At 38.1% G+C, this 17,994-nt stretch overlaps 1 protein-coding gene across 2 annotated transcripts in view; it reads right to left on the bottom strand.

Moving 5' to 3' along the window:
* Positions 1 to 7,353: 7,353 nt before the first annotated feature.
* efna5a (ephrin-A5a) overlaps positions 7,354 to 17,994 on the bottom strand; it is a 52,453-nt gene continuing 41,812 nt past the window's right edge. For both annotated transcript variants that reach the window (XM_056731157.1, XM_056731158.1), the window contains exons 2-5: positions 17,629 to 17,921; positions 10,569 to 10,634; positions 10,341 to 10,415; positions 7,354 to 10,239 (exon numbers count right to left, since the gene is read on the bottom strand). In XM_056731157.1, the coding sequence (XP_056587135.1) occupies positions 10,115 to 10,239; positions 10,341 to 10,415; positions 10,569 to 10,634; positions 17,629 to 17,921 (559 nt within the window). In that variant the 3' untranslated portion in view covers positions 7,354 to 10,114. The remainder of the gene's footprint in view (positions 10,240 to 10,340; positions 10,416 to 10,568; positions 10,635 to 17,628; positions 17,922 to 17,994) is intronic.

Raw genomic sequence — 17,994 nt, 5'->3', positions numbered from 1 at the left:
TTCCCGGCGCATTGACCATTGAAATCAAAACACCATGCTCATTTGCTGCACCGGAAGATGGACTTTTAATTCATTTTTGCTTGAATAAGCATCAAACTACTCTTGATTAAGTTACTAATGACCGGTCGGGACAACAAGCAGCTGTCGCGGCTCTAATTGATCGTCCAATCTTCCTCCGTGGAGACTCCTCGTACCTGCAGCATGGGACGGGCTATTTTAAGAGATTATATATTATTCCCCTAAAAAGTCAGCGGCGGTGGTGCGGAAAGACAGAAATGACGGCTCCTTTACAAGATGACATAACAAGCCTCGTCGGCGACCGAGCTGTGATATCCGCCCATTAAAAAGAAACCCCATGTTTGCCGTCGTTAAAAAAACCAGCTGCAGTTTCGCAGGTCATGACTGATAGAGCACTCCACGCTCTGATACCGGCTAAGCTAATTGTTGAAATGCTCATTAAATCAGATAAAGTAGCACATAAATCAGACTGAAGGCTCGAGCTATGGTCAGCCTGCGTCGTTTGGCTGGAGTAAATCTCAGAGGGACGTTTGTTCACCTCCTTAGATCTCATTACATCTTTTTCTTGACAAAGTTCCAGCGCCGTTGATACTGTACAAAGTCTGGACCTAAACACAGCTGGCTTCTGTAGGCTGGGATTAAAAACAGAACATGATTTGGACACCGTGTTGCAAATCTGAGCATGAAATCAGAATTATGTGTTGGATTGGGGTCTTATTGGTAAACCTAAGGCATGAACTACATTCAACGAGCCATAATTCTGCACATAAACCGGCCCAAAATCTATCATAAATTTATCCGAATGAGCAATTACACGATATTGACGTAATACTATGTAATGTTCCATAAAGAAATGTGTTTAAAAATACTCATACATATTGATGGGTTGTATCCAATATTTGGTTCCCGGAGTCTTGCAGTAGGCGACCCCACGTCGTAAGTAAAGGTTAGCGATGATGAATGAAGCACATGGTTTGATATGAAGCATTGATTTTATTTGCTCTCCCCTGACTATGGTTCATGACCCATTGCCAATCTGAAGGCTGCACTCCATCAGAGCCTGCTGTTCTCTTGGAATAGCAGGGAAACACATTAAAAGCCTCATTTGGAGCACATGTTTTGGGTGGGGGAAGCCAAATGTTGACATGCAACACAATTTGAGCACGCCTCCATGAATCTGCAACGCTATTATTAAATCGCTAGGTTTTTGCCAACCACATGCAAACGGATATGTCATCGATCATTGCTGTTTCACTATTGAGTATTCGATATTTCACTGCTGCGTGCAGCTTGCGCTTGTAACGGACATCAGCAACCAAATTGAGAAAATGAAATTAGTCCAAGCCTTGTTAGCATTACTGTGTGTGAAAGGGCTCTGTGTATTGTCTAAAGTTTTGCAGTATTTATGTCTACCCAATAAATTAAAAAGAAACAGATGTATATTTAATGGAGGCAGTGAGTGATCTACTTTAAGGGTTTCTTAATCAGGGGCCCGTCCGGAGAATTTAAAAACAAACATGTATTACATTTAGAAAGAATTACAATGATTTTCCACACATTAAAATGAAAAATATAATTTAAGCATCTTTTTGAGGTTAGACATAAATTTTACATAGGCAATCTAAAATCTGCCATCTTTCCTCATGGCCACTCAATGAATGCCATGTGACCAATTCTTGTTTTGAGTCAGATGATTGTTTTTTTGTCACGTTCAGAGACAATAGGTATCTACATATGGTTAGGTTTAGAGTATAGGTTAGGGTAAGTCTCGAAACATCAAGGATTTAGTCAAAACCAACAAGTCATGCCTAGGGATCTGACTCGATACACCAAGGATTTAGTGAGAGCCGTAGCTGTAGTGCACTGATAATTCTTATTGGCTGATGGCACCATGGCAAAGGCAACAGACAGGAAATAACATTAAAGTCCGTTTCATGTTTTATTAAAGCCTCCATAAAAATTCATGCAATGGTAAAACATTCATACCATCAAGGTTTATTATTGTTTACTGAAACTATTAAAACATTCCAGTTTATTGAAATTTTATAAAATATAATTTGCAATAACTTGAACTAAACGAAAATTTGGGAAAATATTGAAGCACTTAAATGTTAACAAAAAAAATTACACTAAAATAAAAATTAAATCATTATATATAATCAACATAAAAAGTAAAGTAAATAACAAAATTGCAAAAAAATAAATTGAAGTAAACTTAAATAGTATTAAAAGAAAATCTAATTCAAAATAGTAATAAACATCTGAAAACAAAACTTTAATTGCTCTGTTCATCTTGTATTATAATTTTTTTAATAATTTTTGCAAAAAAATTGTGCATTCCAATTAATATGAATCAAACTGCATTTGGGTTGTTTTGATTAAGTAATAATAACTAAAAAAAACAGCAAAATATATCATAAACTCTTCATTTACCACATCGTGTAATTCCCTCATCTACCAGCAGGAGCTAAAGGGAGCACACTAACAAGCCAAACCTTGACCTCTTGCGTGTACACCACTTTGAGACAAGAGCGACTGTTTTAAATAAAAGACAGTAGGGTGACTCCCTCTTCTCACACCTCTCTCCAACTGGCAGGCCGTTGATTCCTTAGACAACGTGCAACTTTGACACCGGCCGTTATTTTAGCGAACGCGTAATTTCATGCTGACAAGTCGAGAGCCAAGAGAAATATTCATTTCAGGCGTCTCCAGGAGTTTAGATAATCTGGCACTGCGAGACGGCATATGGAAAAAGTGAAGCTGAGAGACTGTGTGAACAACAGTGTGTTTAAATCAAGACCTCTAAGGAGCGGATGAAATATCTCCTCCGAAATGTTTAGATTTACAGTAATTCTTTAGACTGCAGCTTGCTTTCTCTCAAAGTGGTAAAAAGATTTAAGTAAATGACATGCTTTTAAACCTCTCTGTGCGAAAAGCATAGTGCACTTTGTATTTCCAGGCAAAGCGATAACTCCCGAGACAGGGCCGCATAGATCTTTTAACAAGTGTGTATACCGTGCGGACGGCGAGAGGTCATTTAGGTCCATCCTTTTTGTATTTTATAGCATACCCAAGAGGCAGTACTTACCAAACGTATTCCTACGGGACGTAATTGGTCTCTCTACATCTGAAAGAAGGAAAATTCAGATTGTTGTAAATCAAGATAGAAATGGAGGAAACATCATGCTCTTTTCCCATAATGATATAAGGTTCATGCCCGAAAGCCACATCCTTCACATGCATCTGGCCGCTCGGTCAACGCAAAACCAGAAACCGCACGAGCGACTCAGCACTCATCAGTCCACCCATCTGCACGTAATTACACATGCATACAGTTGGCAGAGAAAAGTTGCTAACTACTTAAATCATCCCTGAATTGGCAACGGTTGTGGCATTGGTTTGAGAAGATGCATGGTCGGGTCATTATGTCAGGCTCGAAATACATGATTAAATTCCATGCTGTCATCACGCCTAACTATTTGGCTGAGCGAAAACAATATGTATAACTCTGACAGTGCTATATTTTAACAGTGTCTCTCTCACTCTCTCTCTTGTGCCATGGTAACCATAATAAAGATTTAGATCGTTCATTAATCAGATGCTTGTACAGGAAAAGTGAGCTCGGTTCAAGGAACAAAACGAAACGAGCAAAATGGCTAAATTGATTTGTCCCTGGTTTCTTAAAAGCAGAAACCTGACTCTACTTTATATTTCTAACGCTGAGCGAGGGGGTTATTAGTGTTATTGTTGCTGTGGTCATGTGGAAAATATATTCACGAGCTCAATGATGCTGTATGGCACAAAACAATCTACATTCATTTTATAGCTCCATATTCTTAATGCATTTCAGCGATGCTCTCATTTGTTTTTGCGTGTCGTTTGTTTTCTATCTCTCCGAGGCAATTTGAGGAGAAACATTCAAGACAAAGTTGATACTTAAACGAAACGACTGAGAACTTCATTAAATCTCCTGAGTTATGAAAGAGCATCCTCTGAGCGATTAAATTCGCTTCTGGGTATTTAGACCCGAATAAAACCTCAGACACATTTAACTAAATTGATTCTTTTGATGTAAACAGCAGTTCCACTTTCCATTCATCTAGCAAACTCAACACATCATCAAGTATGCAAAACTTACTAAGGCTAGTACAAGTAACAGAAATCAATCATGAATACTTCAACGGAAAGGTCAAGACTGCGGGATGGGATTCTTTATGGGATGCTTTAGACAGAACATTAACAAACCATATAGTGTTTAAACAGACAAGATAATGTTCCCCCTGCTGTAATTAAATGAATTAAACCTCTGAAAGTGTTGGAAGCTGTGTTGTGAGTTTGGAGATCGTTTTTTATGTGGATTCAAGCTTACATACCAGCACATGCATCTGCTCACAGGACCTCCTACAGCAGCTCTCCCCTGAGAACAGCTACTAAATGAGAGCATGACATCTTTTTCACCCCCAGAACACACACACAGACACAGACGCTTTCCTCCCTGTCCCACATATGACACTGTAATGTTTATCTGGTTTCATTTTGCTCTGTTGTCTCTGCTTACTGCTGTAATTGAGCTGTCCCGAGGCTGAACCGGCCCGGTGGGGCCTGCATGTTATCAGACAGGTGCTCTCACGGGGTTGTCTCTGTGTAACAACTGCTAGAAATGCTGGAGATAGACGCGCTGCATTTACCACATATCAAGCCTACTATTTTTTCTGTAAAATATCAGGCACCAAGGAAAATTATGGCTAAATTATTATTAATCTGTTTCAGGTTTCAGCAAAAAATGGATTGTCAAAACGGGCTTACCACAGTTTCTTCAACCATGTACACTTCTGGTCCTTTAGAAAGTAAACTTTTAAAAACACTTTCCACACTCTGGATGGTTTATTTCATTTGTGCACCAACATAGTCTAGTGCTTTTTTAACATGTCATTTTATGATTGATGCCCGATTAAAAAGTGCTTATTTTTCTCTGCTTTGTTTTAGATTTCACATGCTATTCATATCAAGCATGCTGTTGATGCTGTTGTCTTTATGATAAACAAGCAGTTACACTCAGTAGTTGTCACTCAACCCGTGAGAGTTTTAATATCAAAATCAGGGTTGTACACAATTAGTCGCAACTAGTTGAAAGCAAAATAAATATTTTTGTTTAGATAAAATATGTGTGTGCTTTCTATAAGGATTATGTATATATACGTAAATTTCATATTTAAGAAATATTTACATGTAAATACATTTTTATATTATATATAATTTATATTATATTTAAAAATAAATGAATATATAAATGTTTTGGAGAAGGCGGGCCAAGACCGTGGTCTCGTATCACAGTCTCGCCCCGCCTACTTCACTACAATAAATATATATTTTTATTATTTATTATTTCTTTATGCATGTGTGTGTATTTGTATATTACATAGGACACAATCATATATATTATGTTAACAATTACTTTTATTTTGCTTTCGATTCGTCTTGAAACATTTTTAACTTTTTAACATAATTCATCCTACATAAGGTCTACAACATTCTGTAAAAATAAAACATTAAGGCCTATCTCTTTATGAGTATAAGGCCATCTTTATAAAGTAAGGCCATTAAAAAAATTAAACCATTGTCAAACTTTGATTCTCCTAATATCCTAATATTTGAATACGAGACCTTTTTAAGCCAGACAGGGTCACTTACTAATAATTTATATTTATCATAATTCATCAAACTCTCAGAACAATATTTAAAATATATAAGGCTACATAAAGTGCATTTTAAGTTCCAAAATTGAATGAAGAAAATGTGTATGCTAGTTTTAATGTGTCAAAGCAATCCTGAAGCAACACGCTATATGCTTGAGAAATGTACAGTCAGTTACTGGGCCTGTTTTTTCGCCTGATCCCCGGCCTTGGAAAATCACACTGCCTCAAGCTTTCCCTGTTTGAAAGGAGGAATGAATCTTTCAGCTGTAGTGTGTGGCTATTTTTAGTCTGTTGAATAGATCCGCAGATAGACCATATAAAGTTGGATACCCTTTCATTTTTGAAATAAGTGAATTTTGGTCACAAAAACATTTTCATGCTGTATATCAGCACCCTGCAGAGAAACCACACTTAAGATTTTATATTTTCTTCGTGTGTTCATGTTTTTTGTTCAGAGGATAATAAAAGGTTTCAGTTTAGGCAAAATAACTGAAAAAACGTTGCAGTATTTTAACAAGCTTTGAAACACGAACTGAGTTTATTTCTAAGTCTGCTGAACAGAGTTCAGAGGTAAATCCTTTTTCATTACAGTTTCCTTAGCAACCAAGAACTCATTTGCATATAATTGCTAAAGGATGAACAAACATTCTTAAGTTTTTTGTTATAAAGCGATATAATTAATATAAGAGTCCAATAAGTGGGAATATTGTGCTGTGAAGGTCATGTTTTAGCAGCAGGCTGCGATTCTCTTTGCTTTGTTGTCAAACAGTAACAAACATTTTTTTAATAAACCTTTATACTGGTAAATAATCATTACCTTATTTTACTTTTTATACACTGTCAGGTCACTGAGTTTTAAATTAAAGTCTGAATAAATTGCTGCTGGGCTTCATCATGTGATATGCACAGAGAAAAGTGGATAGGAGTTGTTTATTGTTACCACATTCTGTCTGGCTCGTTTCTAAGATCATTGGACAGAAATAGAACAGGCACAAAATATTTAAAGGCAAATCAGCAAGAACAAAAGATGCCATTCACCATCTTGTCACCAAGGAATGCCCCTCAAGTCTGTTCTTGTTTAAACTGGCCGATGCCCAAGAGCTTGTACTCGCTTATTAATATTCATCGAGTTTATCACTGACCCCGGAGTGCAGATAATAACGATGGCTAAATGTTGCCATTTGAGAGAGTTCATCAACCTCCTCTGTCTCACAGAATAATCATTTAACAGAAACTCCAAACCCTACGCAATTCTGTTTAGTAATGATTTTCTTTAAACCAAGATTTTTTTGGAAAAAGTGCTGGAATTTGTTGCTTTAACAAACTGTTTATTCATAAACTTAAGAATAAAAATCATAGCCTGAATCAAAAATAATAATAATCAACAAATCCTTTTATAGACGGTTTCATCGGCAAGAAAATAAACAAACGTTATGAGGTCCAAACTAAACCTCCGTCAGACATCCCAAAAAAAAAAATGTTGAGTAGTTTTAATTTTATTCAATACAATTAATGTACACTAATATTAATATAAATTAAATATAAAATAAGTTGTTATATTACCAGTCCGATGAAACCGCCTGCAGTATATAATATAGAGGTGTCTTTGCAAGAAAGAAACATGACAATAACGTTTACAACAATGACAAATTTATTGAATCATTTGTAATTATTTGAGCTGCACCAGCAAGTGTATTTACAAACAATGCATTTGAAGATATAAAACGTGTCATATAATGCAAGTCGGTGCTGCACTGTCAGAAGCTGTTAATGTACAGCAAAAGTCTAATATTCAGGCCACACAGCCAATGAGCTTAGGGAAATGGTGCTTTACATACCTTCTTCACAGCTGTATGAAGCAGCAGGTGTGGTGTGAATTATAAAATTATGTCTAACACTGAATAATAATATCTCTGGGATAAAAAGACGCAACGAGAGAAAATAGGAACACAACTGCCTTGAGGTGAAAAACCCAGGAACACAAGAACTGAATGATATAGCATTTCATATGAATTCCTTTGACCTCGAATTCTCAAATGGCAAAGGGGAATTTCGGTGCTGAAACGCAAAGTATATGGACAAAAACAGACGCTGCAGCCACTTTGCAATATAATGTTTTCTAAATTAAGTCGACCCAATGAACAGCAGAGCTTTTCAGACTTGAAGATGTTTGCCAAATGATTTAACTATGACAGCGTTGATTTAACAAACATTTAGACATTTATCTGTCAATTAGCACCAGGGGTGTAAAAATACTGAGAAATTACACTTGTTTAGTTTTAGCGCCGTCAAATGCGTATGCATGTAGAAGTTAAAGTATCTAATCGAAAACATGCATGAAAATAAAAATGTTAGCATTTTATTATTTATTAATAATGTGTATTTGAGTATATGATGTTTTGAATTAGAGGCCTATGAAATATGTAGCCTTCTTAATAAAACTCAATGTTTTTTTCCATAAAAATGTACGCGAGTTTAACAATAATTCCATAAAAAGACCCTCAAGTATGAAGTATAATCACTCAAGTACTTTATACCCCTGCATTCCATAAAAGGTGTATTTGATATTAAGATTATTTCTTTCAAACCAATTGTTCCTAAACATTATGGTCGTGACTTCCCGAAACACAGCATTCACAGAACCCATGTGCTCGGATACGTGCGTGCCTACAGCCACATGATATTAAAATCATTCCAGGGGAGAAACAGATATGACTAGAAAACAACCAATGACTTTAGCGGTGCGTGAAAACCATTCAAGCAAGTGTTCAGGTACTGGGGAAAATATTTACCCTGTTTTTGTGTCTCTAAAGGCCATACACTATTGATCCTATCAGGAGATCTCATCTTTCCCCACGTCTGCCCGAGATCACGGGAGTAATGCAAGCCCGCGGCGGAACCGGACACCGCGCTTCTCCCGTGCCACGGTCAATTTTTTAATTCCAGAAATAACCCACATGAGGCCTCGCAGTATGTGGTCTGCGTGCCAGGCACTTTGGACGACATCAAAGAGCCTATTAAATCACGTCAGGGCGTCAGATGCCACCGGGGTGGAAGCAGCCGTTCTGTCAGCGTTCTGCTACTTGTTTAAGTCGCTCCCACATGGGCTTTAAGTTTACGCGGTTTCAAAGAACGAAACAAAAGTGTGGCTGAAATGTAATTCGATTAGGAAAAGTCCACGTGGGAATTACGTCTTAAGAATTTCATTATTTTCACTTCATGCTTACAAAAAAGAATCCTTTCGATACATTATTTGTAAATGAACGATTCGTTTGGCAAAGATATGAGCTGATCTTGCGGACCAAATGAAAACGCTAATGCTATTCATTGTATTACTCGGAGGTAAAAAGACAGGAAGCATTTCCAAAACATTTTTTGACTGACAGGACATGAATTGAAAACGTGATATCGGTCCAAATAAAAATGTTTCCTGATATCATGGACATAATTCACTAAAGTATCAAATATCAGTCCTTAATCGAAAGGTATGCAATGCTGTTACTATTCATCTAAAGAAAGAGATAAGTTATGGGAAGTTAGGCATTTTGTGTTCCTCTCCTCCTGAATCCCCAGCTGATCGCTAGCACAACAAAGTGTCAAGAGCACTAAGACTGAACAATAAATAAGAAAATGATGATTCACCAAACAAATTAGTATATTCACTCAAACAATTGATCAGCGAGGCTCCGTACTTGCTAACAAAACATCAATTTTGGCATCTACACTTAAATCGAGCAGTTTACTTCATCACCGCCGCGCCTGCCATTCACTCCCACACCTGTACACAATGTACAAAATGAGTGCTTTTCTTTTTTTCATCTACGAAAACTCTCCGAAAATGTGTCACTGTTCACCTGAGCACCTGAGTCCGCGCAGACTCCTCTGGTTAAGATATTAAAAAGATCCCTTTCATTCGAGGGAGTTTGCCTTGACATCTATTGAAGTCAGCGGTTGAGTCCGTGGTGATGAAGTTTACCCACAATGCAACAGGAGACAAGATTCCTCGCACATAATTAGTCCTTTTATTGACAGAAGCTCCTGGTTGCTTCTCTCTTCTGGACACTGAAAGCAGTCTTTGTGGCGAGGAAAAGTATTTCTTTCGCTGCCCCCCGATTTCAAGGCCCTTACATACAGGGCATTTAGAGGACACGGACCTATTTTTATGTGCCGTGCCGTATTTTTGTGGGTTTATTGGGTATATAAGAGAGGTTTTTGGTGAGGTGGGGCTTACTGTAAACCGTCCAGTCATATCGCTGAGGGATAAGAAACATTTTAAAGCCTTGTAGTATCTTCCGCTACTACTTTGCTAGCGAGAGAGATTCATCTCAAATGTTTGCTAAAAGTGCTCGTTCACGAGTCCCGTATCATGCTTCGGATGCGTCACTGTGCACGTACAGATGCTATAATGTTGAGAGGGAAACCAGAAGAACCAGCGCTGAGGTCAACAAAGGCCCTACAGTCTGAACGTGCCCTGCGCCGTTCACATCTCCTCTGGACGGCTCGGCAGATTCATGACTCGTCCCATCTGAGAAACGGAGGAGGAATAGAGGGATTAGTTTGGGATTATAGATGTGTGCAAAGGAATCTCTCTGAACATTTGAATAGAAATGCGCCCGACATACGAACCGTTATTATTTTCTATAGAGTTCACATCTCCGTCGTTGATCTTGACGACGCGGTCGTGACTTTTATCGCAGTTGTCTGTGGGAGAAAACATAAAACAGGGTGTTGTCAGGGTCATGGCACCATCTTTAACTCGTTGCGCTATTGCAGCGGTGATAAACGATGCAATCGCGCCCCACGTTTTGTAAGAAGCTGTGCCAGGATGACTCCCGAGGGGCTTGTAAAACTTACTTGCAGGTCTGACGAAGACTTTCAGCCTCAGGCAGCCCCGTCTTCCGTTTTCACTCACCGTGGACGCTGTGGAAACATTCGAGATATTCAATGTTGGGTTTAATCGATCGGTGCTGTGAATTGTTTAATAAATCTGAGCACGGCTGTAGTCACTTTTGGGGGAAAAATTAATTGTGTTTTTGCCTGGTGGCAGTATAAAAGAAACAAAATTAACACCAAACAGAATTTTCTAGCAATCGTTGGCAATAGCAGGTGTCAATTTATCACAACCTGCCTTTTAGCCAATCAGGTTGATCTTTGATATATCAATTGAATAACATCACAAGATTTATTGAGAGTGATTTTTCAGATTATTCCTAGACCCCTAAATCTCATTTCTCTTAGATAAATCAGGGAACAGGTGATACAAATGTGGAAATAATATCGCAGAAGAAATATTTTGCACATTTGTTTTAATACCCTTTGCAAGTATTTTTAGCAAAGAACACGAAGAGTCATCCAAAAAGTGACAAACTTTCCCAAAAAGCGACAAAACAAACCACACGAGGTCCCCTGAATCATTTGATGTGGACAAATGATCAACTCATTCCAATATATCCTCAAAACTAACTGCACCGTGTGACTTTCTTCTTGCAAAAGGCCTCATTTAAATGCTTCGACCGGCACGGCGACCTCTGAGGAACGCCTGATCAGCATTCATTACGGTTCATACAGATAGATGTGGGCAGCTCTACATTGCATATGCTGTTTCTTTTGTCATCTCAGCCATAAGCCGTGTTTCTCAATTTGTCCTTTCTATAAAGAAAAGCTTATTAGTGCTTAAAAAGGAAAGCTGGACAGGCACGCTCTCTATTGTCCTTTCTTTGTGCGGTTTGTAATGCAATCTGGTGCTGTCAGGAGTCCATGCAAATGAGATCAGTGGGGTAAGGAAAAGGCTTGCTGTTTTTCTCACGGATCAATCTGGACGTAAAGGTGACTAAATAATGAGCAATGCAATACACTTCAATAAATCCCCGTCTTCAAAGCCTCTGTGTAATGAGTGTGGCTGGAAATGCAATTTCCATATAGGCGATACAACATGTTCTTGATAATTCAATTGGAGAAACCGCTTTCATTGATGTACACGTGCATTCCACAGCGATTTGATGTTTTTTTGGTGGACGAAAGAAAAACAATAGAGGTCGTGAATTTTGTTTAGCTAGATGCTTAAAATTTGCATTATCTGACAAAATCATAAATGCAAGACTAATGTTTGCACTATATACGCTTCTATCCAGGGCTAGAATTGAACAAAGACACCGCCTCATAAGCCTTTTTTTGTTGGGGTTAGTCTCGCAATATACATTTGATACAAAATACACACTATATTTGATTATAATATGCATAACTATATACTATTATATTTAAAACAGGCTTGCACAGTAGAACAGGCTTCTTTCACTGTCCTGCGCTAAGCGGTCTTTAGACGTGGGACGGGGCGTTTCAAATTTAAAGAGACATGACAACTAGCCCATAAACAAACTTAATATAAACTATTGTATATAATTAATTTACAAAATTTACTCACATTTAATTTAATCAAATTTGTCATTATAATTTTTACCCAAATACAAATATCTGAAATATCTCCATCTTTTACTTCTTAAGGGGGGTCTCTAATGCCTTATGGGGGATCCCGGATCCCCCCAGCCCCCCCTCAATTCGAGCACTGCTTCTATCTATATGGCCACTAGCGGCTGAAAAAAAAGAACTGATCTTGCTTTGACCATGTTGTTTATCGGCAATAGATATTTATTAAAGAACATAACGGCCACAAGCACCACTAACAGCCGTTCTAAATATTTATTAATGGGAGCAAATTCGTGCTAAACCTTCCTGGCTGGTCTGAATCCACTGGATGTGACCTTTCCACAGGCCTCTTAGACGTTGAGTGGTCACTACATACATCAACACCTGCTACTTAAAGCTGTATTGGCGACTGGTTACATCAACAGCTGCAAATGACAGATCATAGGCAGAATGCCACACCTGCCACTAAAAGCTCCGTAATCAGCTGTGATGATACACATGACTTCTGTTCAGCCTGCAGGTCATATCGCCAGTGCATTTGAACTGATGAACTTTACACCAACCCATCCATGCCTAACTTACACACACTGTTGAATGCATTGCCTGTGAATATCAAATAATATATTTATTAACACTTTAAATAATGAACATTAGAATTCAACAAACTATGTAAGGGATAATGTACAGGCAGCCTGTTGTATGTACATTACCCCGCTTATTACATGGCTACTTGCCAAATGAGAAGAAAACTGTACATAAAATAAATTCTATTTGAATGCAGAGGTTCTACGAGGAAAGCCATTTAGTTTGGGTTTTAAAGTAAGAAACGACATTCAAACAGGTACATTTGTAAATATAATGTCATATATGTTATTAAAAGATATATTTATAATTATTTTTTGTGTAATATTGAAGTGCGCCTCTCAAAATGATTTGCAGCATCCGGGTTACAGGGTGTTATTAGTTTTGAGCGGTTTTTATTTGAAAATAACAACCCTTGGAATGTCGCGACTGGCCAATCAGAATCAAGCATTCAAATGAGCCGTGTAATTATATTTGCTAACAATATTGTGCATTATAATTAGTGAATTTGTGAAAAACTTATTTTTGTCATCCCATTATGCATCTACGAATGCAACCAATTCTGTGAAATCCAGGCTGAAGTCCCAAAACGAGCATCAAAGTTTGATTTCAACCATAAATTTCACGATTATTAAAATTTTTGACATGGCCTTACTCAGTCAATATTAAAGCTTTCAAGGTTATATTTTTTACAGAATTTACTATACAGACTGTATGATGGTCTTATGTAGAAAACAGTCAATCACAAAAAAGTGTTCAAGGTCATCTTGTGTGTGAAGGTCCTCACATGGTGAAAGTCACACATCTGCACAAATTGAATTAGTCATGTTCAAAAGCGCAGAATCAAAAATGTCTTCTTTAATTTACATCGTAACATTTCTGTTCTCAATTTTTTCAAATTCCAAAAGCCTTATTTATCATCAGGTTTAAATTAGGTTTTGAATTTTAAATGTGCTCTCAGACACTTGTAACAATAAACTGTCATAAAAGTGTCAAGACGACGCTTTACCAGATTTTTATGCCTATAAAAAACACGAACAAAAGACCAAGAGAGAAACATGCAGGAAGACTTATATCTCTTTTCATCATTAACCGTCTGGCTCATCCCCGAGCGTTCAGACATTCCCATAATGCACCATGGCCGTTTTTGCCTCGACACACATGATTCCCTGCTGTGTGGGGTCTCCAGCTGCACTTAATCTGCTCACTCTCTCTCTCCCTCATCCCCACACCCTCATGACTGCAGGGAGAGGTTGGGTTAAATCAATGTGCTTATGTGCTGTCTATACTGACATACAGGGGGTTTGAGCCCTTAATCGTGTCCCCGCAAGCATATTTACTTTGATTCGGGTGAAATTGCTTTTGTCTCAATTCTCAAGTCTGGTCTAGCTTGGAGCAGGATTTCAGTGTTGATTGAAACATCACTTCAGAAATCTGCAACTCGATCTCGACATCTATAGTGTATGTCTGTGGATGTATACATGAGTGCTGTCATTGACATTATGCCGTAACCGCAAATAGTCAATCAATCGAGAAACTTTATCAGCTATAAATAGTCATTACCGACCATTAAACTGTAACATTAAACTTAAACTGGATTTAAGTGTTTTTTGCAAACATGACCATCGGATTATTTGAGTTCTCATTACAGTTGAGGTCAATTGAAAATATAAATATTGCACTGGCAAATTTGGCAAAATTCACCTGCAAGAGAAACGGTTTCATTTACACACCAAAGCCAATTTTTACTCTCATTTGCACTTGGTGTTTGTTAATATTGGAGCCTGAGTAGTGTGACTCTGAAATAGCATTTTTCAACAAGAACGCTCTTATTCAAAGCTCTCACCAATTCTTGTACACAAAACAATAATTAAAAGTCTTGGCAGTATTAGGGTGATTTCATTGGCGTCTTGCGTGTCAACTCTCGTTCTCTCAGTCTTTGAAATCCTCCTGCTGTCAGCATGTGGCGTGTAACTTACCTCGTTGGCAGACATTAAGACTAGACTACTACACCAACTTTGCTTATTCAAAGACACCCTACACTATCATGGTCGGAGGCTGCTCATCCATGTTTCCCTTCCCACATGGCCGACATCAGATCCCTGTGTAGTTATCCGCCCGAGCTGCCGACGGCCAGGGGCAATAAACCTCCCAAGACACCACTATTCCAGCTATGGGTTTAGAGATGAGATCTGATGTAACCGAGAAGTTTGATAAATGAGGGAAAGCTGGATTTACGCTCGGTCTCGGAGATAAGACGCGCACCTATCTCTATCCTTGCGCATTCTTGAGCGCTTTGTTACGCACACAATAATTTTGGCGAAGGTAACAACTACGCCACTTATAAGTAAACCGCAAAGTATGGGATTCTTATCGAAGCAACAAATCAGATCTGTGCTTTAAGCCTACAGTTGGAATGTTTTTGGTTTATCTTACAGTATTATGAAGATGAAGGGAACGGTCTTTTGAAGCGGGCTCGTATCAGACAGCCCGGCCTGCCGTCAGCCCCTTTCGCACAGGAGGGAGAGGCCGAGTAAAAACCTTCCCTTGAAATTGGATTTCTATCCTCTGAGATTAAGATCAGACTTCCACATTGGCCATATTGGAAAAACATGGTGCCTTGAGCCCTTTAAGATTCCGAGTTCAACTGCAGTCATCAGAGCATGTTCACATTTGACCTCGAGGGCCAGGCCCTCTGATCCCCCACTGATCGCTTCCTGAGCGGCCCGGGCCCGGGTGACTGACAGCACGGAGACCGAGGGTGTCACCCCTCTGCTCTCCTGGAGCGACCCCTCACTCAGAATGATTAGCAACCACACCAGTTAACAAAGACATTCTGTCTTAAATCATAGAGCGGCATGCATCTATTGACTTTCAAATAGAATCAGAGTATGTTTCAAAAAAGCTATATATTTCTTTATACAGAATAATTATAATTCATAGCAATTTATAGCCAGGGAAAATAGGTTTTTGACCCCAAAAAGTTCCTTAGTACGTATAAAAGAATCATATGATATTTATTATAATATATGAATTCTTCAAAAAGTTGTTATCAAGAAATGTTCTTAAGATGTATATACAACAAATTACAAATATATATAAAATAAAAAAAGCATTCAAAAATATTTTTTTTATATTTAATTTAATATATCAAAATATAATTTACTTCTATATTTTATATATTGGTATTTAAATGTTGTTTTATTCAACCTTACAGCAGCGTAACTATACTCTTGTTTTTAGTTTTATTGTAGTTTTATTCATATTTTAAAATATATTTAGTTTTTCGATTTTTAGCTTGTATGTTCATTTTTGTTACATTTGTTGCAATTTTTCTCTAAGGTTTTGTCATTTTATTGTTTATTTGTTGATTTTTGGTGCTATATAAAATTAATTTATTTTAATTTTAGTTTCTGTTTATTATTCCAACTTTAATCTCTTATTTCAGTTTTTTTCTGAGGCAACATTTAAATTTCGTTCAAGTTTTTCCAATAATTTAAGGCCAATAATTTATTTGATTTCAATAAACATAAACTAACTAACTTTACTTTATAGCTTCCAAAATTTTTTAAAGAACACAAATATTTTGTGACACAAAATGGCCATATGGATTGAGCAATCCCTATACACGCCTGAACGCTGACAGATTGTTTATTTTACATTCCCTTTACTTGTAATTTAGTACAAATAGACAAACTTCCTCTCTGCTTGACAGAATTCATAACAATTGAATCATGATACGGAGTTGTGAAGCACTCACACGTCAACTGATGCCCCGAAAGCTACTATGAGGCTTTTACACTTCAGACGAGATGTTTCCTTTCCTATTATCCACCCCTTAGAGGCCTTCAGGGGAAAATGCCATTTTACGATGTTGCAATGTCTCCGAAAGACACCCACATCCATGCAAAACATTCTTATCACCTGCTGCGATCTAACCCCTAAACGCTGTTTAGCGTGCATTCCTATCTTTCTCGCTGGCGCTGGGTGTACTTATCTGTTCTTTCTACCACTTCCCCCTCTTCACTGTCCAATTCCTTCCTTTCACATCCCATAAAAAACATGTCCATTGTTTTATGCACCCATGAGATCTGTAAGATCATCAGGTCAGATTCTGCTAAATCAAACGCACCACATCTCCTGCGTGTGCCTGCATAAATGAACCCATCTTGCCAGCGAGTAGCCTGAGCAGTCGGGCCGCTCCTGTGCTTTATTTTGTCTTCCCGTTCCCGCCCTGTAGGGATCTGACTCCAGTTGTAAAAACATGGGTTTAGATGCTTGTTTTTAAGAACCCTCTCACGAGCAAACGAAAGCTGAGACTGGGAGCCTGTAACAAAGACTCTTCAGAGGAAGACCACTAAAGTCAAGATGTTTTTCCCTGAGGTTCGTGTTTTCCTTGTAGTCTGTTTGCCAAGACTTCTGAAAAACAAAGTCGTACTTGGCAATGGCTTCCTTTCTTCCGTGCTCGTAATCGGATACTCGTCCTTAAAGTATATCATTAAATTTAGGACTCCAGTTGCATAATCCGCCGCGAGGATACTAATACAAAATACTTTTCCGCGCAACCCTTCCCACATATAAACTGAAAACTGACCTTACAAATCCATTTAACATTTTCAGTGTTAGATTTAGGATACATAACACCATATGCGTACAAACATGGCATTGCGTGACAAAATATATAAAAAAACAGGTGGCTTTTATTTGAAAGAAAGCACGCAAAAAATACTTCACAAAACCCTTCTTTTAATGATGCTTGTTAATGCAAAAGACGTACTGTTTAAATTAGATTTTGTGGTTGCCAAATGTTGCAAATATCTGCTAATCCAAACTTCCAAAAAGGTACTTTTTTGTATACCACTGTACATCATATCATGTTAAATTGACAAATATATAACGTAATACTCACAGATATAGTAGTATTCTCTGCCTGGCCGAAATTCAAACCCCAGTGAGAAAGGCGTGAAGAGCTGAAATTTCTCTGAGAACTTCAGGGGCCCGTTGGGCGAATGGGGTCGATTGCACTCCCAGCGCTTGAAACCTTTGGCCGTGTGGTCGCAGGAACTATAACCATCGTAGTTGACCATGTAGAGAACGTACCGTTCCGTCCTCTCCTCGGGAACCGTGTCAATGTAGTGAGGACAGTAGACGTCCAAATAATCATTAATGCAAACGTCTATGTGGTAGTCTCCCCTGTAGAACCTGCGATGAAGACGGAAACAAAAGAGGCCGTCGTGAATAAACCACAAGAGAAAGCAGAGCATATACAATATGA

The sequence above is a fragment of the Triplophysa dalaica genome, chromosome 19, assembly GCF_015846415.1.
Source record: "Triplophysa dalaica isolate WHDGS20190420 chromosome 19, ASM1584641v1, whole genome shotgun sequence".
Lineage (NCBI taxonomy): Eukaryota > Metazoa > Chordata > Actinopteri > Cypriniformes > Nemacheilidae > Triplophysa > Triplophysa dalaica.
This window is presented reverse-complemented; position numbering and strand designations above follow the sequence as displayed.